This window comes from Bombus pascuorum, chromosome 8, assembly GCF_905332965.1.
Source record: "Bombus pascuorum chromosome 8, iyBomPasc1.1, whole genome shotgun sequence".
NCBI lineage: Eukaryota > Metazoa > Arthropoda > Insecta > Hymenoptera > Apidae > Bombus > Bombus pascuorum.
This window is the reverse complement of record NC_083495.1, coordinates 6,925,745-6,952,056: the sequence shown is the minus strand read 5'-3', so window position 1 is coordinate 6,952,056 and position 26,312 is coordinate 6,925,745. Positions and strand designations below refer to the sequence as shown.

At 33.2% G+C, this 26,312-nt stretch overlaps 4 protein-coding genes across 8 annotated transcripts; 1 reads left to right on the top strand and 3 right to left on the bottom strand.

Annotated features, from left to right (window-relative positions):
• Nucleotides 1-774: 774 nt before the first annotated feature.
• LOC132909439 (phosphatidylinositol-3-phosphatase SAC1) lies at nucleotides 775-4,839 on the bottom strand. The gene is made up of 8 exons (XM_060964291.1): nucleotides 4,217-4,839; nucleotides 4,012-4,103; nucleotides 3,597-3,937; nucleotides 3,403-3,514; nucleotides 2,967-3,313; nucleotides 2,510-2,887; nucleotides 2,269-2,436; nucleotides 775-2,193 (listed from the first exon to the last, which is right to left on the bottom strand). The coding sequence occupies exons 1-8, from the start codon at nucleotides 4,252-4,254 to the stop codon at nucleotides 1,915-1,917; spliced, it is 1,755 nt and encodes a 584-aa protein (XP_060820274.1). The 5' UTR covers nucleotides 4,255-4,839; the 3' UTR covers nucleotides 775-1,914.
• A 404-nt stretch (nucleotides 4,840-5,243) lies between these two features.
• Nucleotides 5,244-8,282, top strand: LOC132909446 (malate dehydrogenase, cytoplasmic). Its single transcript, XM_060964300.1, has 5 exons — nucleotides 5,244-5,465; nucleotides 5,813-6,008; nucleotides 6,478-6,800; nucleotides 6,881-7,258; nucleotides 7,338-8,282. Exons 1-5 carry the CDS (start codon nucleotides 5,463-5,465, stop codon nucleotides 7,437-7,439), a joined length of 1,002 nt encoding a protein of 333 aa, XP_060820283.1. The 5' UTR covers nucleotides 5,244-5,462; the 3' UTR covers nucleotides 7,440-8,282.
• LOC132909430 (E3 ubiquitin-protein ligase HECTD1) lies at nucleotides 7,735-21,677 on the bottom strand. 4 transcript variants are annotated; one of them, XM_060964214.1, is made up of 21 exons: nucleotides 21,373-21,677; nucleotides 20,732-20,781; nucleotides 19,756-19,895; nucleotides 19,450-19,684; nucleotides 19,043-19,383; nucleotides 17,909-18,962; nucleotides 16,486-16,879; nucleotides 16,223-16,258; nucleotides 15,758-16,024; nucleotides 14,189-15,649; nucleotides 13,813-14,099; nucleotides 13,220-13,480; nucleotides 12,938-13,145; nucleotides 12,546-12,746; nucleotides 12,161-12,417; nucleotides 11,869-12,039; nucleotides 11,581-11,796; nucleotides 11,256-11,500; nucleotides 10,577-11,147; nucleotides 9,402-10,438; nucleotides 7,735-9,317 (listed from the first exon to the last, which is right to left on the bottom strand). In XM_060964214.1, the coding sequence occupies exons 3-21, from the start codon at nucleotides 19,893-19,895 to the stop codon at nucleotides 9,035-9,037; spliced, it is 7,665 nt and encodes a 2,554-aa protein (XP_060820197.1). In that variant the 5' UTR covers nucleotides 20,732-20,781; nucleotides 21,373-21,677; the 3' UTR covers nucleotides 7,735-9,034. The 4 variants fall into 4 exon arrangements, with proteins under 4 accessions (XP_060820197.1, XP_060820198.1, XP_060820200.1 ...); XM_060964215.1 differs by having other exon boundaries at nucleotides 11,869-12,027; XM_060964217.1 differs by lacking the exon at nucleotides 12,546-12,746.
• A 916-nt stretch (nucleotides 21,678-22,593) lies between these two features.
• LOC132909441 (E3 ubiquitin-protein ligase RNF8-like) lies at nucleotides 22,594-24,872 on the bottom strand. 2 transcript variants are annotated; one of them, XM_060964295.1, is made up of 5 exons: nucleotides 24,386-24,872; nucleotides 24,009-24,287; nucleotides 23,393-23,963; nucleotides 22,902-23,318; nucleotides 22,594-22,834 (listed from the first exon to the last, which is right to left on the bottom strand). In XM_060964295.1, the coding sequence occupies exons 1-5, from the start codon at nucleotides 24,512-24,514 to the stop codon at nucleotides 22,782-22,784; spliced, it is 1,449 nt and encodes a 482-aa protein (XP_060820278.1). In that variant the 5' UTR covers nucleotides 24,515-24,872; the 3' UTR covers nucleotides 22,594-22,781. The 2 variants fall into 2 exon arrangements, with proteins under 2 accessions (XP_060820278.1, XP_060820277.1); XM_060964294.1 differs by having other exon boundaries at nucleotides 23,393-24,287; nucleotides 24,386-24,870.
• Nucleotides 24,873-26,312: the final 1,440 nt, after the last annotated feature.

Sequence of the window (26,312 nt, the reverse complement as noted above, 5' to 3'; positions counted from 1 at the left end):
CAGAAAATCGTATAATCAAGTGTACCGTCTGTTTACCACGTCTGGCTACAGTCGATCGTGTATTTCATAAATATTCGGCTTGTATTGATAGAAGTTGCAAAATAAATTGATAGGATTCGTGTTAATCGGAGAAAGTCTGTTGGTGGCAAGTGTCCCCCTTCCTTGATTAAATACAAGAAAATAAATAAACGTCCTATCAAGGATCGTCCTACATTTCGATACGGTGAACTCCTAGAGCCTCTCACCGATTCCCTAAACTAACACGTATCACGAATCTGACCGCGAGCAATAGGGCAGCAATTCTACCTGTTTAGGTAAACATCTCGACTGCTAAATTAATTATGCTTTCTGAAAGTACATGTTATGTCCTTGATGATCCTTTAAAAGGTTCCTGGCTTTCAGAATACACTCTTATGATACCGTAAGTAGAAAAGTGCCATCTATACACAGACAACGCGGTATTACAAGTTGTATAAGATGCTGTTTGTTTTTTAAACTAAACATTGATTTAATTTTTTAAATTACGAACTTTCTCATAATGAACGAACGTCAAAATTTAACAAGAAACTATCTATTTAATCTATTTTCCCTATGCTCTTTACTAAACAAACTGAATGGATTTCATACAATGGTTAAAGTTTACTCGTGCTTCGTGTAGGGAAACATGTAGATTGAACACCAAAGCAAATACGAGACGCCTCTACTTCAAGGTAAATAACAATTCCCTAATTGCTGCTGAATTTATATAATAGATAGACTGAGAAACGCTGGATGTTTAATTAATAAATCAACATTTGTATTCCAAAATCATTTAGCATTAAAGTAATAAATGAAATTACAATGAAAATCGATGCAACTATTCTTATCCATCCCCATTACAACAATAAAAATACGTCACACGTACTTTCAAGAGAAAAACTAATTTATTAACGTATAACAGATCAAAGATATTAACTGGATAAATACCTTACTATGAAAATTAGTTTCTAAATATTAAAAAATATTCTTTTACCAGAATATCCCCCGATCTTTTATTATAATTAGAATGACTATATGAAATTGTAACTGATAATTATTACAGTCCTATGATACATTACAATCTTATAAACATTACATACTTTGGTTCGATATTGCCTACAAAATTATCAGAATACATAACACTGCATGTCTTAGAATGCAATCCGTTCTTTTAACTAGGGATTGTGGCATTTACACATTATAAACAATCGTTAAGATTGTATTACTTGTTAAAACCTGCTTTTTTTCATTAAAAGATGTATTAATTTATTACTAACTTCGCTCCGATTTTGCTTACATTACAAATGCATATATATTACATGCCATCAGGCACCTGCAATAAACAGAATTTCAAATAGTGTATATTGCAGGTAATCTATGGACGGTAGATACTAAATGCTATATGCGAATTGATTTTATATATGAGAAAATGTTACTCAAAAATCTCTTTACAATACTTTACTACATTTTTTAAAACATGTCAAACTAAGTGAAGAAGGAATGAGTAGTATTCCTTACACTTTATTCTACTTGAAAATGCGAGAGCATTAACAATATCTCAATTAGAGATATCAACTACACTCTTAATCTATATATATATGTATATATATATGTACATCAATAAGAACACATTTGCCCCATTTCACTACATTTACCTCATTTGTAATATTAGAACTACGATTTCTGGAACATAAAAATGCGAGAATACATACGTAAAGCTAGATTTTACAAATCTAAATATTGGATTGCCCTGTAGCTTTTTCAAACGAACGTGTTAATACTTTATGATACGAAAATGTAATAAAAACTTAGATGGTGAAAAATAATAAGAAATTTGTAACGCTTCTCAGCTTAGAAATATTATATAATATATGCTACCTGAACTTAAAAAATTTTTTAAAGTAGCTTAGGTTTATCCACGTATTGTTTGCCGTGATGGATAATAGTTGCAAATGTACCAGCTACCATAGCACCCCAAAATAGCATATACAACAAAATTTCAGTAGTATATCTCGAAGGTAAAATTACGTGAGCAACCAACATGGATGATGCAACAAGGAGTACCAAAGGGAACGTAGCATAACGCCAATTCCTTTCCGATTCTAAAGGACATTGAAGTAACGTACATTCACCATCTTGTACGATGTACCGACCCAAGAATAAGTCCAATGAGTCCTGTTAAATGAATATATTGTAACTTATCATATGCAAACAATAACGAGAAATCTTTGAAAAAAAAAAGTTACATACTTGTCTATAACCGTCGGTGAAATTATTTTTATAGTATCTTGTTAAAGAATTCAAACCATCTCTGATTGCACCTAATTTAGTTCGTTTTCCAGTTCGAGTAAAATCTGTCTTCAATGCACCAGTACCTGAGTATTGAACACTTATAACGTCTGCATTGTCAGTCCAAATCTAGAACCAATGTTTTATATGAAATAAGAAATTTGAAATAGAAAAAAGAGCACAATTAAAGTTATACTCCTACCCGTTTGAATTGTTCTTCGACGCTAGGATGATCTTCAATCTTTCTAAGGACCTGCAACCTTGGTAACACATCATTAAGAACTTTCTTTGCAATCATACTTTGAACAACATTAGTTCTATCAAGACAATCGATGCAATTGGTACGGAAAACGCCGTCTTGCGTCGATAACAGTGTCCCATCTTCCAACAATAAAAAGTAACCCATCTGTTCTAATTCGGGAGCTAATCGATCGAGTAATACATTTAACCGGTCCCATCTCAATCTTCTACATTCAGCATGAAAATCAAAACTTTCGTACCGAACGTTCTGATTATTAATTCGTTGTACTACATTGCCGTATGCTTTTTCAAGTACAGCTTCTGGACCACGTTGGTCAATCTGTATTAAAATTACGATATTGGAATTAGAGTAGCCGTGATAAAAATTTAATTTCCTTCAATTCTGTTTATCAACTTACTAAATTTATCAATATTTGCTTCCCATAATGAAATATTTGAGTTTCAAAATGCCGTGCACAGGCAGTTTGATGATCCTCATGAGTACTCAATTGAGGTTTAGGTTTATATTTCAAATTTGGTGCCTGATACCAGAATAAAGGAATAGACCCTCGCGTTTGTACAAAAGACATGCGATGTCCATTAAATTCAACTAGTTGCTCTGTTTCTACATAATTAGAAACATTACCAGTAGTGTCTATGCCACGTGAAAACAACCTTGTTCCTGCACGATGCACACTTCGTCTAGATACTACACCCAAATTAAATGATGTACTACCAGTTACAGTAATAGTATTTAATGATACAACTAAAGAAACATTAAGGAAGATATATATATATGTGTATGTATATATCTATATAGTGTATTCTTTTCTTTTCTTTTGCTTGCAAGGATACATCCATGAATAATAGGCAGACAAAATTTATATTGCTCAGGCCTTGATGTTAGGTCTTGCAGGAGATAAGCATTCCATACAAATCTAAGGTCTGCCCTATCATGAAGTGGCATCTGTTTGATAAGAAAAGACATACTCCATCATTAGATAGCAACAACAATATAGAGTGATAAAAGTGATAAAAATAATAATAACCTGTAAAAATTCAGGAGGGGTGTTTTGAAGTCTTTGCATTGTATGACTGAGATCGTATGTGTAACTAAAATAAAAATAAGGTGTATTTAATACAGATTTAATCATTTCTACATATGTCGAATTGTTTTGCACTTGTTTTTCACTAAGATGTAATGAAGATTTAGTATAGGGTATAATATCTGTCGAAACTAGTTTAAAAATTTGATGACCAGCTATTGTTCCAACTTCTGCAGCATCTGTTATCACTATAAGATATCGGCACGCTAATAGTCTTATAGTTCCTACTATACCCCATATCTTTCTACGACTTGCAGTTGATGGAATTTGACTAGCTGTACCAGCTGAAATATGAATAAAGTGCTTAGGAAATTTATCTTACAATAATATCAAATGCAATCTACATGTCATTAATTACCTTGCATATAAATTTGCTGACTCACTCTATCAACTACAAGCAACACTTTAGTTCCAATAGGTTCTACATAAAACTTTTCAGGTGTTATGTATCTGAAAAAACAATCAATTATCAATATAGTTAAGGAGTCACCACATGATCCTTCACTCTGACTAGCTATTAATTACTTAATTTCACTAAAACAGCATATAAGAATGATACTCACAAATATAATTTGTCATATACATCTGTGTGTAACTTCATATTGTTACCAAGTATTTTCTACAATGCGTATTACGAGAATACAAATTAACAAAAAGATTAAATACAACACAAGAGAAAAAATAATCTATAATGACAATAAAAATTATGATCTGTACATATACGCGAAGTAGATTACGATGTAAACTTAGCTAGACATTAATTATCAAACTGTTGTCAACTTAATCTTTGAATTAGCATGTTCGAAATTTGGCAAAATCGGAGTAACCTCCGCACTTATCTAGTCTCTCTTATTCTTCACGACACGATTCACTATACACTATACTTCACTATACAGTGCTGCTATTCCATGAGCGTAGCAGATGTTGAAATTTTAGGTTGTCATAGTAGCCAACATTTTCTTGTTCATGTTATCAATAATATCATCTCAATGAATAAATATGTATTTAACATTCTGCTTCAGTAATAATATCTTGGTCAAATAAAGTAGTAACTCTTAATATATATGTGCATATCAATGTATATAGATCTGCAATTAATCAAAATGAAATTTTTGAACAAAAAGTATAAAAATTCATGTATAAAATTCCAATATCATGTTGAAATTATATACCATGGTATCCGTGTATACCCAATACTTAGATGGGGAACTCACGCCACTAACTTGAATTGATTATTGACTCTGTAATACTGCTAAATAGATGGAAACATATTAAATTCTGATTGGATACTGCGCTGAAATAAATTTTTGAACTTCTACGTGATACCTGTAAATATTATGCAACAAAATTTTACATATGAAGTATAACATTGAAATAAAACGAAAATAAATGTTTATTCCACATTTCTTATTAATAGGTCTCTAATTTACTAGGCACGCACAAAGCCCTAAGTATATTCACATATACGGAAATAAAAGCAGTGAAAATTTAGTTTGTATATTATTTCTAATAAAATATTAACATTTTTGGATAATAATGTTATATTAATTATGTAAAAGATTGCGTCTTTTTATATACATTATATATTTTATAAATTAAATATTGTAACGTTCTTGTCGATTGAAATATGGAATAACATAATTAGAATACTTGGCCTCCAGTACTATCAGTCGAATTGAAATCTATTCTCCAGTTCAGTCGTCACTACACCAATCATTTTAATTGACCAGTTCTGTTCTGGAGAGTTCGATAAGTGTCTTCAGTTCTGTAATTTGAGAACAATATTGTTATAGGAAATCAGCATAAAAGATGGTAAGTCTTAAGAAATATGTTAATTGTTTTGTATTGTAAAAGTAATGAAAGATGTTTTAGAACTTAATATTCTATGTAACATAATTGCTTAACCTACATTCGACCTTCAACATGTTTTCAAAGCATCATTGCTTTCAATTTACTATTTATCAATTATTGTAGCATGCTATACTGAATGAAACCACCTGTATTAAGGGAACTATTATTTAATAGTGATATGAGTTCAAAATGAAATACTATATAGAAACTTATTATTATATTTATGATTGGAAATTGAAAATATTATTAGTTAAATTTTTAAAAATATATGTCCATGCGAATAATCTATGTTTTCTTAAATTTTTTAGAGCGAGCCAATAAATGTGGTGGTTACGGGAGCTGCAGGGCAAATTGCATATTCTTTATTGTACCAGCTTGCTGCTGGTTCAGTTTTTGGTCCAAATCAACCAATAAATCTTCGTTTATTAGATATTCCTGTTATGATGAAAGTATTGGATGGAGTAGTTATGGAATTAGAAGACTTAGCTCTTCCACTTCTGAAAGGTAAAATTATATAAATTTAATAAATATAAATTTATGATTAAGCATTTTAGATAATTTAAAGCATTTTAGAAAAAATATATAAATATATATATTCTTTAATTGCATGTCTTAGGAAAATTGTTGCACATCCAATAAATAGAAGCCACAAAATTATATATTAAATATAATACAAAAATATAAAAATAACATATAGAGTATATAAATCATAAGATTATGATACAGAAGTAAATTTATAAGATTTCTTTCTCATGATTCATTTTATATGATAAATAGGAACATATAAATTCATAAGATCATATAATTTATAATGTAATTATGGACAGAAAACATTATGTAACATCAGTGTTATGTAAGAAACTAAATCATATTTTTAAGTCACTTTCTTATTTTAATAAAAATGCATTATACATGTATACACAAATATATCGTTTTTTATATTTTATTTACTATATGAACTTTTTATTTGTAGAAGTTGTTCCTACAGCTGATCCAAATGTAGCCTTCAAAAACGTAGCTGCAGCCTTTCTTGTTGGAGCAATGCCCCGAAAAGAAGGAATGGAGAGGAAAGATCTCCTAGCTGCTAATGTAGAAATTTTTAAAGTTCAAGGAGAAGCTCTAGACAAACATGCTCGAAAAGATGTTAAGGTCTTAGTTGTTGGCAATCCTGCTAATACAAATGCCTTAATTTGTTCTCATTATGCACCTTCTATTCCAAAGCAAAATTTTACTGCTATGACTAGATTGGATCAAAATCGTGCTCAAGCAGCTTTAGCAGCACGACTAAATGTACAGGTAATTAGTTTCAACGTTATATTAAGCATAAATATACTTCTACTTGAAAAGTAAATGAATAATTTCATATTTCTAAACAGGTTGATAAAGTAAAAAATGTTATTATCTGGGGCAATCACAGTTCAACTCAATATCCTGATGCAGCTCATGCTACTGTATCCCTTCAAGATTCCACTAAGCCAGTGCTTTCAACCATAAACAATGATAACTGGTTAAATACTACTTTCGTGGAAACGATTCAAAAACGTGGTGCAGCTGTGATAGCTGCTAGAAAAATGTCATCTGCAATGTCAGCTGCTAAAGCAGCTGGAGATCACATGAGAGATTGGTGGTTGGGTACCAAACCAGGAGAATGGGTTAGCATGGGGGTGCTGTCTGATGGCAGTTATGGAATTCCAAGAGATGTTGTGTTCTCTTTCCCAGTTACTATAGAAAATGGACAATACAAAATTGTTCAGGTAAATATTTTTTTATATCATCTTTTATATTTATACATACTTTGGAAACAAAACAATTACTTACACTGATTCTTTTCAGGGACTTCCAATCAGTGACTTTGCTAGATCAAAATTAAATATTACAGCCAAAGAATTAGAAGAGGAACGTGCAGAAGCAAATAATGTGCTACACAAAAAGTGACTAAGATCAGTAAAGTATGATACTGAGAGTGACTTACTTGTTTCAGCAAAATTATGAAAAATAAAATAAAATTTTTTAATGATATGAGTTGTGATATGTATTATACTATGGTTATGACCCTATGGAATTCATGTTTTTAAGACACAATATGTTAGTAGTATATATTAGTGATACATGATGTGGGATCTAATGAAATATCTATACATCTTTTCTAACTAGTACAGGAATTGTTAAATACATATGTTTATATTCATAAACTGTATAAAACATATAACAAATTATATTGAAAAACATGTTATACTTTATAACGTTTTTTTCTTTTATTCTTTCCCCAAGAATCAATAATAATTTATATTACAGTAATAGTAACTATTCCTCATATCGATATCGTTAATCAATCTTTTCACATTTATATTATTTTCATATCTTCTTCTAGACACTATTATTACAAGTATACTGATTTCCGCCTATAATTATAATTATTGAGTGAGCATTAAGTAGCATATTGTACAAAGATGCAGAGTGCTCAGCTTGCCAAGTCTTTATAACATTTTCATCAAAATGCTTTCAAACATTTTATATCTTCTTTTTCGTGTATTATATTTAGACACTCGCGCGTCTTTATAAACATGGTGATGCATTGATATTTAGTTAAAAGAACAAATATTTGAAGCTGTGAAAATTGGTCTAGATGCTAAAAAACATCGTTTTCATTGTGATTGATAAAAACTTAGCACTTTGCACAAGTAAATTTTGATTCACATCTTATAAGTTTTTATAACGCTGTATACATATATGTGAGAGGCATTCTGATAAAGAAAATAAAACTTTCATTAAAGATAACCCCTTTTCTTTTTTACATATGAATTACTTTCCAAACATGACAATATTCCATAAAGAAGACAATACGAACATTCGTTTTAAAATGAGGAACTGTAAAGTTTTTGTTCCACAAGAATAGCAAATATACTTGAAAACACTCGCATAAATTACATTTGCTGAGAAAATACAATTTCTATTGTATCTGGACAATTTATAATATAATTGTAGCCAATACCTGGAACGGATAACCTATGTTATTAAATTGTAAGTTAACTTTTTACATTAAATAAGCATTTGATATCATACTACAGTGCATATCACAATATTAATTTAAAGATCAGTTTACTCTATAAAAAACTAATATCAGTTCAAACAATACAACTTAAACGCATAACATAAAGTAATAAAGAAATAATTTGTTATCTTTTAAATTATAGATATTTATCAAAATAGACAAATTTAAACATATCAACAATAACATTAAATATTTAAATATTTATGATACATTATGAATTCTTATTAATTTCTTTTAAATAATTTTGGATATTGTAAATATTTCCGTTCCAGGATGCACTAAATTGTTTTTGTAAACCTATACTGATTCTTATTAAACAATTATTTTAGCTTTTTGTAGATAACATCAAGACCAAACTCGACTTTTGCGTATAGATTACACAATATAATCTGTGGAGCAAAGTTCGATTCGCTCATTTTAAGAGCGAATATTTCTTACTGCGTTATCGTAGCAGTTCTTTGCCTGAGAAGAAACGAGATTAATTTAAGTGAAATCCTCTCTCTCTAGTTGCTGCCAAGAGTCTTTCTTTAAGTATTTCTTCAGTGGGATATTCTGGTAATTTTAAATAATGAACACAGGTGTTAACAGAGGGATAACCACCTGAACCAGCATCTACTTTCCGCACAACAGTCAATCTGGGATGTAAATTACATAATCCCCCGGGAGGTAAAGCTGAACATCCAGTAGCAAATTGTAAGAAAGCCTTCCTTTCGGGACCAGTCAATGAAAGTAGAACATTGACAAATCTTTGGAAACCAGGACTGAAGCAGTAAAAAAGTATATTCTATTTAGTAAATTAGATTATGCAATAGTTAGTTATCTACATGTATTTCAAATATCCTTACCTTTCTCTTGTGTAACCTAGTTTTGGCTCAGTATAATTTAGCAGGTCCTCTCTGGTCCATTGTGGGTTTTGTTCTCCACAAAGCATAGCCCTTACTTCTTCCGGACTGAAAGCATGAAGTTTTTCCATTGGGAAGACTTTTGAAAAACCAGATTTAAACGATTCTAGTTGTCTTGAAATTCCTCGATCAAGACAGAAATTAATTGTCGTCTCAGCGTATTCTCTTGCATTTTCCATAGTAACTGAAATCTCCGCACCTCCTTCTATTAATTCTACCTGATTATATGCAAAGATTTTGGAACTTGGAGAATATGTCATTGTTAAAGACAAATCTTCAATAGGCACTGACATTCCGGATGAATGAGTAATATTTAATGTCGTTTCTTCGTCGGTAGAATTACGACCATCGGAAAGCGTTCTATCACGTTTAGCAATTGCCGTTTGTACCTCTTTCAAGAATTCACCTCTTACTGGATCGACAAGTACTAGATCTTCAATATCCAATAATCCAGCATACCAAGAAGGTGGTTCTAACGAGGAGTATGCTGTATCTGCTTCACCCTCTTCGGATATAAAGCTACTCGACATACTTGAAGATATACTTTCTTGTGTTACACCACTAAGACCAATCTTTTCATTTACATTGTTTGTGATGTCTCCGTGACACATTAATTTTAAGAAAGGACGGGATAATGGTAAATCTACTAATCTATTATCCTGCAAAACTTTTGCCAAAAAGACGCCCAAAAACCAGAAATGTCGAATAGCACGATCACAAGCTGCAGAATCTTGTGGTAAAGGAGCAGGAAACAGTCCACTCGGTCGAGTTACATAATATCCAGGAGGTCGAACCTGATCTCCAGAAACTCGTGATTGATCCGTATCAGGCGAATTTTCATCATCACATAACCATAAACCTAAGTCTTTACGTTGTAGTTCAGCAGCAACTAGTGCAAAGAACTCTAATGTTGGTCCAAGACCAGTTCCTTCTTCGCCGACAAATTCCACTTCTAGTATGCTCTTCCGACTTGCATGTACCTATTATATACATAATATAATACATATAATATATATACTTATACCTATAATACAATACAGTTTTTCTATCTTTTCTTGCACTAGAAATAATATATTATACTGTAAACACTAAATTTAATTATTAAATTATTAACTTACCTTCATTACTTGTTCTGCCCAGTCTAATAGTTTCTCTCCCCTAGGTACACTAACTCTTTCGTGTTTAAGTCTCCCAACGCGGAACTCATGAATGTCATCACGTCGTGGGCTTAAACCTGGTGCTCTTTGTCTTTCAAGAACAGCATCTCTTTGTGTTTGAAGCCACACAATGGATCGCGAGGCTCCGAAGGCAGTACAACTAAAGTACAATCGTCTAGTTTCAAAGGGTAATAAAAATGGACAACTTCTTGCTAGTTCTTCGCACCAATTCGGTAAAGCCCCGGCAGCTAATGCTAGAGGATCTTGAATTTGTTGTACTATCTTGTTTGTAATTTTCTTTGAAGTAAAGTCATCGGGATGAACCCAACATGTTGATTCCTCAAGTTCTTCATAATCGATGTGTTTACCATCATCATTAGTAGTGCTTAATACATAAACATGCCTCAATAGTTGCAATACATCCTCTACACTACATACTGAAGAATTTTGTGCTGTATTACGAGAATATAATGTAACAACTGGTGTTGCTCTTCCAGATGATTCTTCGTCCTTTGCTTCTTTATATATTATACTATAAAAAAGCATAGTCGTAATTTATTATTATTATTATTATTATTATATATTTATGTAGTATGTAAATATTTAATTTTTATAATACATTAAAGAATAAATATATTACGTGTAAGTTGGTTCCCATATTCTTCTTAATTTTTCTTGTCGACTACCCAATTCTGTCAGTTGCATTAATTCTTGTACTTGTTGGAAAATGCTGGCGTGTGGTTCTGTAAGAGCTAGTTCAACATCTGATACTCCAGGAAGGCCTGGTCCTTTTAGTGTTAAAGAAAGTTTCGGCATTGGCAATGAGCCTGAGCGTGTATTTGACTGAGTTTCACTACCAGGTGGTGGAATCTCCAAATCAGTGGTCTATAAAATATTTCATAATATAAATAAAATTATTATTATTATCATCATTTAAGTCTCTTAAATTTTTTTACTCAATTAACCTGATTAATATTAGTTCGTCCAGGTCGTGGATCAAAGGCAGGAATCAGAGCAGAGAATTGCCGTTTCAAAACAAACTCATCATCCCATGCACGTCTCTTGCTATTTTGAGGAGTTTCTTCTTCCACAAACGCTGCTAGAAGATTACGACTTACCATTACATCTTCATAATCACCATCACAACCCTCTCCTTCTTCTTCATTTTCTTCATCATCTTCCTATAAAAATAGGACACAAAAAATAAATATTCATTCCTCTACATTAAAATAAAATAATCTTTCCTAACGTACTTCTTGATCATTTTCATCGTTGTCTTCTTCTTCTTCAAGAACGCCATCTTCATCGTCTTCTAATTCAGTCAAAAGAGTTGGTCCACCTGTTGTTCTACCTCCACTAGCACTAGAACTTGCAATACCGCCGCAAGATTCCAAAAAATCTTCAAGACTAACCTGTAGCCATAACTGCTTATTACATTATATAGAATCATGTACTTTACTTTAAATTTTATATTCATGGCATATAATAAATATTATTTCACAACAAAAACATTTTTTATATTATTTCTTGGGTACTAAGCTTTACCTGTTCACTATCACTACTTGTACTAGTCAATGACATTGTAAGTGCTTGTCCTAGGCCGGGTCCAGTCGTTGTCGTAACACCACTACCAGCTACTTGACCACTGCTGGTTAAACTTGGATAACTTTGAGCAGTACTAAGTAAACCTCCAGGAAAATTAGGACTCAAGGCAAGTCGAACTAAACTCGATACAGAATTAGGTCCACGTGAATTTGAACCAGCATTAGAATTGGAAGCAATATGTTGTCCACCTGTGGGTCCTAAAACATTTTATTAGTAACTTATATCGTTAATTTATTAAAAAATACAAGCATTACATAAAATACAATTAAGAAAATTAAATTATTAATATGCAAATACTATTAAGCAACAATACATAGACACAAACCCAATGTTCGTCTTCGCGCCATTGCAGTGAAGGTTTCTAATAAACCAGATGCAGTTGTTGGTTCCAAAGTATTGTTAGCATCAGAACAAGCAAGGTTAGGAACAGACACAGACATAGGATTGGTAACAACAACAGGACATCCACCTGCCGTATTTTGTGTAGATGAGCTAGCTTCTTTGTCCCGACTACATTCTTTGGCAGCTAGTTTAGAGGAAACATGATTGTAAATAACAAAAAAGAAGCACAAATAGTACATTTCTTCATAAGTGAGTTATAAAGACTTTAGTGTAGGATTAGAATCTTTACATTATTTTATTTTAAAGTTATTTTATATTAAAAGAAAGAAACAGGAAATGGGGTATATAAACCAAGATTAATAATAATTATCATACCATCAGTAATCCCGGAGTGATGCCTCTGAACAGATTTAATCCTTAATGAATTCTCTTCTAATTCACCTGACACACTGATTCTAACAGGCACTAAACTAAGTAATTCTCCACTCAAAAAGCTATTAGTATTATTGCGTAATCTGTCGGCTCCTTCTCTGACACGATCCAACACTTCAGTAGCTTCAAGACTCAATAGGCCTGACCCTGGCTGTAAAAATATTTTAAATTTGAATGAATTGTAAACATTAGACAATTATCTTAATAAGTATGAGGGTGTCACACCTTATTTCCTCGCACAGTTGCAAAAAATGGTTTTGAGCTACTAGATGCTCGATTGCTGTTACTATTGGCAGGACAATCAGTGTTAAGGGCAAGACTCTCAACAATTGTTGCCAGATCACTTGTCACAGTAGTGTCAGGCCTGGGATGTAATACAACGGACAATTCGCTCGTTGAATTTGCCCCACCTTCACCGGTTACAGCAACAACCGCTTCAGCGCGAGCAACCGACAACACATTTTCAGCTATCGACTCAACGGCTTGCTGTTTATTATAAATACAAAATTGGCACTAGATTAGGCGAATTATTTTTTACTCTAATTAATAGTAGCATGTCTTAATGCTTTATGTCAAATGTAATTAAATCACGCATAAATCACGTATACTGCGGAGCTGGAAAGATGACTACCGAAACGATACGTCATGCGTTGCTATATATTGTATGTGTAACACTTTTAGCCAATAGACGTTAATTACCTTAACGTTTGTGTTGAGTCTATACAAAATAACTAATCAGACCCACATTCTTTACGCTAGTCTTCTTTCCAGCTCCGCATTATATATAAATGACATAAAATGATAAATATTTTAAATACCTTAACTGCTAAATTATCCGCACTTGCTGCTTGATCTGTAGAAGCTACTGAACCACGCATTGCAGTATCAGTACAATCTGGTAAACTAGGAGTACTACTGGATTTTCGTCCTGTTAAAACTCCGCCACCATTTTTACTTTTTGCTCCACTATCTGTATCAAGACCAGTACCAACTAATCTTAAATCGTATTTTCCTTCTGCACCCATTCTATAAGAATTAGAACCACCGTGATCCCATGTTACATCTATCCAACCATTGTGTAATTCCCCTGTTACTGTGCCTTCGCCTGAAATAATAAAGAAAATCTATTAATTCAAATACTAATTGAATAAAAACAATATTTGATCAATAAATTTCATTTTGCTATAAACATACCAGGCGGGACACCATCTTGATCTCTCCATTTCCAATCCAAACCTCTAGCCACTCTAGCACCAGCGACTAGATGACGGAGAACTTGAGCTTTAATTAATCTTCGTTGTTTTCGAACTCCAGCTTCAGCTTCTCTAGCTGCACGTCCCAAATCTTCGCAAACTCCAGTAACTTCCCCATAAACTTCAAATCCAGATACAGATAAATAATGTGTTTGACCAGAAGCATTCTTTCCAATTTGTTGTAATCTTAAATGACGCCAGCCCTGTGTTTCATCAGCTGGTGGCTCTAATGTCCAACTAGCTGTACTACCAGGCTCATTTAATGATGAATCATCTACATGAGCGTATAATGTTGTCCAAATAACACCATCCTTTGATGCTTGAAACATCCAATTCCGCAAGGCACTCCTACCATAGCCTCTTGCGTGCCTCAATGTGTAAGCGCTTGGAATAATCCAAACTCCTAAATCAATCGAAAACCATGCACGCCTATCATCGTTTGTATGACAGTTTAATGCTGATGGATCTCGACTTAAGATATCTTCAAGGTGGCCATATGGAAGATTTCTTCCATTACTCGATGTAACGACGACTAAACCATATTGACCGGGATTAACCCATTCGGTACAAGTTTTTGCATTTGTACCAATCCAATACAACAATCCATTTTCATCAAAATCATACTGATATTTAAAAGTTATCCTATTTCTATCTTTTAATTTCTTAACAAATGTAAAGGTTGACCTATCGTGATCATGCCATTGCTTTGCTACCATTTTCAATAAATGGTTTTCCAATTGTTGTATAGTACTTAATGGTTCCATTTTTAAACTTCGACCAGACCTATCAATTAAAGAACTTTCACCAGTTGCCTTTTCCAATCGAAAACGCAATCTTCTTGTTAAAATTTGTAAGCCATAACCTGAACCTGGTGTATCATACAAGTAAACAGGTAATTTTTCAATAGATTCTAAAACTGAAACCAATTTATGGACTAGAATTTTAGCAGAATTATGCTCTTTGTTAGCGTCTTTTGAGTGAAAACAGTTTTTAAATATTGCTATTCTTTGCATCCTGAGTTTTGTTGCTCGTAATGTAGGTGGTTGTGGTCCTGGTGGAGCTGCTAATAATGAAAGTAAAGTTTGCACAAGCCCGCTAGAATGAAGTTCGTATGCAGAAACTCTCCCTTCCTCGTTTAATAAATCTTTAAGTTCTTCCAGTGCACTTTGTAGTATATTACGCCACTCTCGATTTCCCGATTGTTGTTTTTGGCAAGCTTTTTCTATTTGACTAACAATAGTTCCTAGTTTAGCAACTACTCCACGTGGCTGTGCTTGGGCAGCCTTAAAATAACATTCATAAATATCCTGAGCTTGTACTTTAACTTTTTGTTTAATAGCTTCAATTTTAGATCTCAATCTTTTTCCTCTTTTACCAGCCCAACCTGCTGCAAATTCTGGACCTAAAAATAAAAGATAATAAAATATTTATTTTCTTTAATAAAGTACTAAATATTAACATTAATATCAATTTATTCATATTAGTATATAAATAAAAACTGAATACTTACCCAAACTTGTTTCTGCTGTAAAGGAATGCTTAGTACCACGATTTGATTCAAAAATAAATCCTGGTAAGTCTTCTCGTAAAATTGTTGCTTGTTGTTGACCATCGCTATTATGTATGCACAATTCACTTTCTTTTCTACTGGATAATGCCCAATTTCCTACCACTAGGCGGGTCGTACCAGGACGTGAAAGTACAGGTTGACTCACAGAATTTGGTTTAACTTGACTTCGTGCTCTTTGTAATTTTTCCAAAAACTCGCCACGGTTTTCTGCAAAGTATACGTTCTAGTAATTGATACAGTTAGTAAAACTGCGAGTGGTGTAAAGATTTTTAATGAACCGAATAATGTTGTGGCAGAGAATGTTTAAGTCATGCAGAAATAAAGGAATCTCCATGCAACTGATGATGTACACTGAAAGATAGGATAGCGTGCACAACTAGGAAAGTTGAACATGTGTGTACCTACCTTCAGTTGTAAGCGACTCTGTGTTCCTCCCCTTTCCTGTAGGCAGTTAGTAAAACCAGTTATTTACTAAACTATTCCCCTTGCGGAAGTTAATCACAAATGAAAACGATATAACATAAAAATGTGGTTCCAACAGAGTCAGTTCATCTGTCGCGAAGGGTGTGTGAGGGTGAAAAGAATACTTCAACAAGAAAGATAGTGGCAAGATGGACGAGACATAGGTGATGAATTTTGTGTTGATATTAAAAAAGGGAAGAACTCACCTGATGTGTCTGTCCCGCCTTCTGGACTGCCGCTAGAATACATCGTTGCTAATTTTCCATCGAGTATAAATCTAAACCATCCATTACTTCCATTTGATAGTTCTAAAGCTGCTGCATCAGACCAGACATATAAGCAATCACGACCTCTACAAATACACCAATCTCTCCAATGATAAGCTCTTCCAATTAAAAGTTCTCTCGCATCTTCCATTCTTTGTTCTTCAGATTGATTTGATTCTGCTTCTGGTTCTGGAACAGCCTCTTGTGGTCCAGCCAATGCAGCAACTTTTGAAAAGACTCCCAAACGAGCAAAATGTTCTAGAAATTCATCTTTGCCTTTTATCATCAAATCTTGTATCATTTGCAAAACCACTAAGTGTCCATCCTCATCCTCCTATTAAGATTAAAATAAAGATGTTGTAAATACAATGCTTTATAAATATTGAAAGTCCAATTAAGTCAAACAAAGATTTCTGGTCCATTTTTTCTTAGTTTAATACAAAATAAATATTGCACAATTTCTTATAGAACATATCTATAGTCCTTTTATTCAGTCATACTTTGTATGGCACGAATATAACAGCACAAATTTATTTATGAGCAAAATGATTACGCGATCCATTGAAATCACAAGCAAATGCCCATTAATCCCATCAGCAGCAGGCAGACAGTCAATAGAAGTGGACAACCAGCTTCGTGTCTAATCTATCATAATTAACACCTGTTTAGAGCAATTTCACTGGCCATTCACTGAAAGATCTGTGTGTCCTTCACTGTTATTATTTACAAAATTTGTACCTTAATGATCTTCTTACATCACATTTTATGCTAAAGAACAAATTGCACGTTGACTCTATATATTAATGCACATGGCACTTTTTGGTACTTATATGCGATGTAAAAAAAATTTTCTCAGCAAAGGAATATAAAACATGCGCATATTTGTTAGATCTCACCCTTTATACGAATTGTGTCATAAATACATTATGTTAATAGTAAATGAAATCTTTGCATAATTATTAATGAGATCAGTAAAAAGATAGTGGGATTTACGAATAGCATGTAAGGGGCACAAAGGACGTTTCAACTAGAGACTGGCAAATATACAACAGACGTTACCGTCTTATCAACAATGTAGTTCAGGGAACTGGAAGACTTGCGCGATGCGAGACAACGCAATTTTGGGCCAATTATCGGCTTGAGAGGCGGAGGTGGTGGTGATGGTGCTTTTATCTCAAGCTCCTGTGAACAATCTTAACTAAATCACTAGCATTGTCTGTCTTGCTGCCTGTCTGCCTGCATGAATACTAAAGATTTTAAAACATTGATTATACTATCTTATATGAATCTCGCAGGGCCTTAAAAAGTTTGTATAAACTAAAAAAGAAGAAATAAATTTATATAAAAAATATTGTATGTTTACCTCATTGTCCAGTACATTGGCAATTACTTCTACAAGCATAGCACCACAGCTTCCCATTCTATCAGAACCACATGTTTCAATAAGTAATTCTGGTTGAATATAATGCACCATCTTCCTGATTAAACTTAAACTGGCTTTCCTAATGCTTGGCAACATAGATGATTGAAATGTTGCACAGAATACTGGCAATAATCTTTTTAAGTATACTGGAGCCATTTCAGGATCACCTTTTGGTTCTGTGAATTCTGCTTCTGTTTCTGGTTTCCTATGTTCTTGATTTGGCAACATCCATTCTCCAGGAGATTGTAATATAGCTGCAACTTCTCTATGACCTTCGTCTACACGTTCTCTAGCTTTATCCAATGGCGTTTTCCCATCTTCATCTCGCAAATCAGGGTTTGCCCCATGTCTAAGTAATACTTTAGCAATAGCTGGTCTTCCAAAACAAGCAGCATAATGCAGACTAGAAGATCTTTGACCTTTATTAACATCTGCTCCTCTATCACACAAGAATTCAACCATTTCTTGAGTTCCGAATGCGGATGCCCAATTAAGCAATGTTTGTCCAACATCATCCATAAAATTAACTCCAATGCCTCCAGAATCTATGGCTTCTATTAACGCATCTGTGTCCTTTGACCGAATGCAATCAATCAACTGTCTATGAGATTTTTCACCAGCGCTTTCTGGACGCCTAAATCGTGGTAACACGGGACCGGATGGACCACCGCTTGTATTGCGGCCTAATGCTGACCTTCCTTCGAATAATAAAACTAACAATAAATCAACTAATCTCATGGAATCAAGTGCACATCGTTCATCTCCTTTTAAAGCTTTCTCAATCGCGTCTGGTAGTTCAGAACGTAAAAGGTCATGAGTTATAGATGGTGATCCCCTGCAAAGTGTTGATAGAAGACTAATTATAGTAGAAACAGATGCGCAAGAATTCGCTTCAGGAGTAGGAAGTGTTGTAGCTGTACTAGATGGTGGAGGTGTTTTTGGATTTCCAGAAGTAGTTGCTATTGATGTACCAGGCCCTGCTGCATTTGATAACCTATTTATAAACAGAAATAAAAGGATTATTTTGATACTTCTGAAATAAATATTTGTACAAGATTTATCATAAAATAATACCTATACAAAAGTTCAGAAACTAATCCATGGGAGGCTAATGGTGCAGGATCCGTGTTTCTTCTTGAAAATCTATCAGCCAATGATGCAAAACAACGGAGTGCTCCATCAGCAACATGTGCATCTTCATGTCTAAGTAACATTGATAAAGCTTCAACACAATCTGGCAAAGATTTATCTTGAGGTTCTACTTTCCCACATAAACGGGTCACCACAGCCATTGCTGAATGTAGTGTATCCCTGTGAACAAGAGCTCCATGCTCCCGAATAAAGCATAAAGCACATGGGAGACCACCAGCTTCGAGCACAGCACCCGCTTCCCTTGCACAGACAAGTTCTAATGCCTACAATAACATATATGTTGAATGTTTTTTAATATTATATTTGAGAACAATCAAATAATATAATACCTTTATGCATTGTTCAGCTAGGTCCCTACTAGTTCTAGAACCTAATCCAGCTCCAGATAAACGACTGCAAATAGCTTTCACAGCACCTTCCATGGCTATTACTCTGCGTATACATTCTGGTGAAAGATCAAAGTAATATGTAATAGCTCTAGCTGTCACTTCTAAAACACTATCTGGTGCAAGTTCATCCAAAAAAATTCTACATAATGCAGGAAGAAATGTGCGTGGAGGACAGCTAAAATAAAGTACATTTTATTATATTTTATTCAGTTAAAATAATAAACATTACCAATGTTTTCAACATACCATTCAAAGCATCGATCAACATTATCAGACATGAGCAATAACATGCACAATTGCTCTAAAGCAATTAACTGCATGTCTCTTTCATCTCCTTGGCCCATACTGAGCCATTCCAATAAAGTTTCAGGATCAACATCAGCCATCTTAATATAAATTATAAAGAAAATGATGAGTATATGGAAAGTACAAGTCTTAATATACTCCTATATAAATAATATTAAGGAATATGTTTAACACGTTCGTCGTCATGTCGCACATATCTATGCAACAGATATACTTCTGTGGGGGCCCCGTCACTAAATGATGGTGACGCTCTTCTTGTTCGAGTTAATTAATTAAATATACAATATTATATACAATATACAATATTATATACAATATACAATATTATATACAATATACAATATTAAAAACACATTATACCATACTCTTTATTAATTTATATTCTGGATAATATATTATATTATCCTATATCGTATGGTATTCGTTAAAATATTCCAAACACATTTGGGATGATTTTGGGTACTTCGAAAAATAGTTAGACTCCGTTATGACTATTCTCCTTACTTTCAAATATATTTTCAAGCTGTTTACTGAACATTTTTAGGAGGAAAAAATCACTGATGTACGTCTCACAAGTATGCTTCTCGACTAAATGAAAGATCTGAGATATCTAACATGAGATCCCTCGGAATACTCTAGCTGGATAGCTTATCGCTTTCTCCATTTCAGAAATAAATAATCTTTTCTTTACAATGAATCGAAGGCAATAAACAATGAATCGAAGGTGATAAACGATGAATTTCTGCTTGTCGCTCTATTTACATTCTGTGTACCTGCAATCGGATTTGGGCCCCACAGGAAACTTAGCCGAATCACGTAGAGCGACGAACGTGTTAATACTTATATAATTACAAAGAAATGATATAAAAAATATATATATATTTTGTAAATTTTTTTGTTGTATAACAGAACTTACCTTGTAAGTTTTATAGCACCAATTACCTAAGTATACCTCAAACTGACAATCTGAAAACAAAACAAATATATGTCAGAATAACTTAAGATATATTTACATTAAATATTAACATAATATTAATCCTACTTAAAAATGCAAAATTAATAAATGTCATTGGAAAATACCTAAAGCACACTATATTTAATTCACAAAAGACCAATAAGAAATACAAAAAAGAAACAAAAATAAATGTATAAAACTTCTTATGGTACGTCTATATTAAGAATTACATTGACAGCATTCTCCTTTCTCAGTTTCTTTATGGATAATGAAACGTAGCTTCTAAAAAAATTCAGCTATGTAAATACCAACGCAAATCATCGATGGATTATGGTTGAAGAAATTACGTATATTACAAATAATAACACGTAGTTATAAATTTGATATCGCAAAATTATGCTTGTCGATGAAGTACAAAGAAAGGTGAAAAAAGTTTGTCATGACGACGGCTGTAAGCGTGACACTATTTTAATAACACTGTGTAACCTTCAGGGAATTCAGAGAAGCAGTTGCTGTGCAGGTGCACATTATGAATTCAATATGCCTAAGAAATAATTATCTATAGTTTGGTAAATACGACCTGCTTACACAGGGAAACGTACCGTTGTGCACAGTATTCCATTATTCGGAAGGGGTCAGGTCGCCATCCTTCTAAAGACGTGTCGTTCTTCACTGCGAAAAACAACGTAACAATATCGTCGCGCTTGGTCCGTCAGTGACACGAAAAGTTTATCGCACTAACGGACCAATAAAGCACTCCTCCGCTCAAAAAGATCTCACTTTACCCTAATGTCGTAGTATATATTTCGCCATTTACGCGACGTTCAGTATAGTTAGTATATAGTAACTCGCAACTCTCTAAAAGTCGTGTTTTCAAAAGTGCGTACGAAGACGAGCGATTACTGGCAGATTTTCATGAAATCACACACAATTATACCTGTGTTGTACAAATGACTGTACCCGTATGACTGTACCCGTATGACTGTACGTTGTATATGCATACAACCGTTTATATACATGGTGATAGATAGGCATTTAACACGTTGAACACTCACCTTAACTGTGGCGCTGTGGGGCTCACCGGTGACCGGCGCTCCAAAATTTGTAAAAATACATAATTTGAACAAATGTTAATAGTTATAAATTTTTTATTATTACCATCGTTACTACAATGGCGTGACGAAATTAATGCAGTATAAGACATATAAAAATAATTTTATTTATACACGAAATATGCATCTATTACGCATACCCTCCCCCCCAGTGGCTATCCAATATGGTAAAAATCCCCATTTCCCGAGTTTTACCTCAATGAACAATAACTCTAAGGAACGTTTCGACTTGAAAGATGTTTAATGGCAATTAAAGGTCTTGACAATAAAGTAAAAAATGCTAAATCTTTGATAGTTCTTTAGGATTATTGCGGGTCAGAATAAATATTACCGAGGGATGGGTTATGATTTATGGTAGGTCCCAGGACGTAACAACATAGAACAATTATTTAACAACGCGAAGAAACAATATGAGATAATTGATAACCGCAAAAAATAAGTGAATCGCGCAAAATCGCACTTCAGCGCCACTGGGTCAACGGTGACCTCAGTGAGATAAATTCATCATGATTATACACCGTAACATATCTCTTGTAGATAATATTTCAACATTATATGTATCACATAATAAAAAATTCATCGTGGCGCCACGGACAATCTCTGTAAAACTAGCGTGGCATTCAACGTGTTAATACTACATCTCAAAAAGGCGTCACTTTTTCTTAATAATGTTCTTTTCATAAATATAGTCAAATTATTAATAATAAGAAATTTTGCTTTTAAAAAAATTTATAACAAAAATAAATCATATATTTTTTACACAACTTCACTGCTATACCTCACTTTTATAATATTAACATTTAAAGGATTTTAATACAATTATTCCTTTGTAAAAGTTAGTTGTAAAATACTATATATTAACATAACAGTATTAATGAAATAATATATCAAACTAAATTTTATTTTCTTCTCACAGCAGTTTTGCAATGATCTTTTCTCTTGCGCTCCAATGCTAAAACATTTTCAGTTATTTAAAAAATATTCTTTTATACATTTAAACATTACCTATATATATATACCTTGTCTTTCATTTATAATGCTTGTTCTTCTTTCTTTCAATTGAGTAGATAAATTTTGTAAAATACTTTCAATAAAATTATCTATAGCTATTGATATATTCATTGATGATATTGGTGCTCTACACACTGGACATTCTTTTTTCTTTTTGATCCATAGGTGTATACAATGGTGACAAAATGTATGCATACAATTTAATGTTGTTGCTTTCACAAATAATTCCGAACATATACTACAAGTTAGTTGTTCATCCATTATATCATTAACTTTATTAAGTACACTTTCTTCTTCTTCAGTCTTTATAGTAAGCTGAGTAGTATTTGTTAAATCTATTGTATCTATAATTTGATATTCTGAAGGATTATCCATAATTTCTAAACATATACAACTATCACTGAAATTTTTGGAAGACCCTGCAACTATACATAACAAAGCAATGAGTTTATTATAACTTAATAAAGTATTTAGTATTTTTATTATAAAAAGAATGTACCATCATTTTCTACTGTTCCTACTTTAGCTTCTTGTTCTCTTAAAGCCTTTTCTGCTATTTTTAATTTCTCCTCTAAAACTAACTTTTCATTTAACAGATGAGCTTGTATACTTTTTTCTTCTTTAACTCTATTCTCCATCATATTTTTCCATTCAGTTTGTTGTTCTTCTCTCCACTTTTCCATTTGCTCTTTCATTTTCATTTCCAACATTCCTTTTTCAAGCTTACTTACACTTAATGCTTTTTGCCACTTTTGTTTCTCTTCATTCAATTTTTTTTCAAATTCAACTCGTTCATTTTCCAATTTTTCTAATAATTCAGTATACCTGTATTTTAAATATTTTTCTTGATCATCACCATATTCTATTTTCTTTTTTAATGTTGTAATTTGTTTTGTAAGATCTTCAGCATTCTTTTCCGTAAAATTTTGCTGCTTTAAAAATTGCTCTAATTGCTGTTTTAGTTTATCTTGTTGCTTTTGTTCTATTTGTAATTTGTCTCTAAGAACTTTTTTTTGACATTCTTGATTTTCTACAAATGTTTTCTGTTCTACAAGAACATTGTCTAATACCTGTTTGTCTAGCTTAGGCTTTTTAACTAGAACATTGTCTAATACCTGTTCATCTAGCTTAGGTTTTTTAACTGTGTGTTTATATTTAATATCAAAGGTAAATAGATATTTAAATTCTTCAGATTCACTAAATTGTATAACATCCCCTTCATAGATTCTTTGACTCTGACCAGATACTACCGGAACAGCATTAACAAATGTAGCAGAAGAACTTACGTCTTTAATAGTCCACTCGTTTTCTTCACATCTTAAAATACAATGCTTTCTAGATATTACTGCATCCAAAATGATTTCATCATTATCTCTTGCACGACCTATTCTAAACTGTGAAGAAAATTTTTAATCAATGTTATTAAGAAAAAGAAATTGATTAAGGAAGTTTATTAAATAAGATAGTTTAAGATTCATGTTTGTCAAAATACCTCATTTTTATCAATGTGAATACTATGAGGAATGTAATTCTGATTATTAATTCTTATTAAAGTAGGTACATGCAGATCTTCAGTTGAATCATCCAATGTTGTCCTTTTTCCTACTTTCGAACCTTCCATCGTCCAAAGTTATTCTTTCATAAAAAAAACAAATTAAGAAGGATTGAATAATGCATTTGCTTTTTTAATTATATTTACTTTTTTATTGTTTACAGCGCTTTGCTTTACATTGTCAATAAGTGCAGGAAGATAATAAACAATAAAGTCACGCGATATAGAAACCAGTCCGAAATTCTTAACTGAATTTTCTGATTTCCATAAAAATAAACTATACATAAACACATAGAAACGACATCTCGCGGTAAATTTTGAACAGCACAAAGGGATAGATGCATAGAACTTTTAAGGATGATGTAGAAGTAGAGTATTTTCGTCCAAAGCCTACTAGAGGGCTCATCAGGCTTTATCTAGCAAGTTCCTGCTTTAGACATCAGGATAGGATAAGATTTTTTTTTTTTCTAGTTTATTTTTGGTTTTTACAACTTGTCCAGAAGGACATTTGGTAAAGTATTATATCTTAATGATTAGGAAAAAAAAAATAAAAATATGTGGGTGGCTACCCCCAACGGGGTGCCATCTTCGTGTTTACTAGGTTATATCTTTTATGAATAGGATAAGATGTTCAGAAATTGTACTTGTAGATGGTGCTTGTTGCTAGAGCATTAATGAGAGAGTTCTTTTGTCATCGAATCAGCAACCATCTGGCGGCAAAGTGGGGAGTGTCCCTACAAACTTATACAGATCATGGCATGATATAAAGATATAGTATGCACACAAACACACACACACACACACACACACACACAGAGTCTGTCCAATGAGACAAGATAGTAAACGTAAACAAAATTTGATTACGTATATATATACATATACACATACATATATATATGTGCCGGAGATGAAAGGATAACGGAAGCCCCCGTTAGAATCATTCGTGAAAAACCCCAATGCTGTGGTGTTTACAAAACGACCCAAACACAATCATTCGAAACTTGAGACAATGGACTTAGGCTCGGGGCAACAGTCACGGGATAAACGTTCTACCTGACAGAGATGTGGAATTGCATAGCTCGCCTTAAAGAATCGGCCGTACCGATACTTGACAATGAACATACCCGACAATAAACGGCCCCGTAGCTCGTCACCAAATGTTGATACATCATTCACAGTATGTTAGGATTTAGTGAACTAATGTCCCTCAGATTGGCAAGCGGTCTTTGTTTTATCAGCCCGTAGATCTGTCGCCTGTTACGGGAGGTCTGCTTTCCTCACATACGACGCTTCCTGCTAAGAGTTTTCTGTCAAGAGCGGCTAATATGCTTTTACAACCGCCAATATAGCAATTAACCGATTAACAGTAACGTCCATTTTTCTCACTCTCCGAGCGGAGGCTTTCTTCGATGAATCCGATGACCTCGTGCCCGTGGGCATACCCCATGATAATTTTCCTCTGCAGCGTCGTTGTGACGGAAGGTTATTCTCTTTCTGGCAGTCTCATGAGCCAGAGACCTGGTGTGTCTGTACGATCGGTGAAGAGTGAATCGAGCTACGAGTATATCACGAGGAGTGAGTCGAGTCCGACTTAGACTTTGAATCAAAGTATATTCGAAATCCCGTGGACCGTGGATTCGTCATATCGAATCTAAGGTCATTGTCATTAACGTCTAGTTACCGTGGTCAATTGTCGACCTTATACTGTCTATATCTGTAATAATAAACGTTATCTCGATTGTACAACGACGATGAACAACCCAGGCGCAGATTCATTACACGCCCCTAATCCAAGTCCTAACGCCAACACGACACATATATAAATTGAAATTATTAAGTAAAATGTAATATATGGAAATATTTGGTA

Bases quoted from the DNA above. Each gene is read 5' to 3' on its own strand.
- LOC132909430 (XM_060964214.1), bottom strand. From the start codon at position 19,895: ATGGCTGATGTTGATCCTGAAACTTTATTGGAATGGCTCAGTATGGGC. The intron at 12,418-12,545 runs GTTTGTGTCTAT...AAAATGTTTTAG, and splicing joins GGCGCGAAGACGAACATTGG to GACCCACAGGTGGACAACAT. The intron at 11,148-11,255 runs GTAATATATTTA...GCTTTTTTATAG, and splicing joins ATATGGGAACCAACTTACAC to TATAATATATAAAGAAGCAA.
- LOC132909446 (XM_060964300.1), top strand. The intron at 6,009-6,477 runs GTAAAATTATAT...TTTTATTTGTAG, and splicing joins AGCTCTTCCACTTCTGAAAG to AAGTTGTTCCTACAGCTGAT. The intron at 7,259-7,337 runs GTAAATATTTTT...GATTCTTTTCAG, and splicing joins GACAATACAAAATTGTTCAG to GGACTTCCAATCAGTGACTT.
- LOC132909441 (XM_060964294.1), bottom strand. From the start codon at position 24,514: ATGGAAGGTTCGAAAGTAGGAAAAAGGACAACATTGGATGATTCAACT. The intron at 23,319-23,392 runs GTACATTCTTTT...TGTTATGTATAG, and splicing joins AGGAACAGTAGAAAATGATG to TTGCAGGGTCTTCCAAAAAT. The intron at 22,835-22,901 runs GTATATATATAT...AAAATGTTTTAG, and splicing joins CATTATAAATGAAAGACAAG to CATTGGAGCGCAAGAGAAAA.
- LOC132909439 (XM_060964291.1), bottom strand. From the start codon at position 4,254: ATGAAGTTACACACAGATGTATATGACAAATTATATTT. The intron at 2,437-2,509 runs GTAGGAGTATAA...CATTGGTTCTAG, and splicing joins TCGAAGAACAATTCAAACGG to ATTTGGACTGACAATGCAGA. The intron at 2,194-2,268 runs GTATGTAACTTT...TTCATTTAACAG, and splicing joins TCACCGACGGTTATAGACAA to GACTCATTGGACTTATTCTT.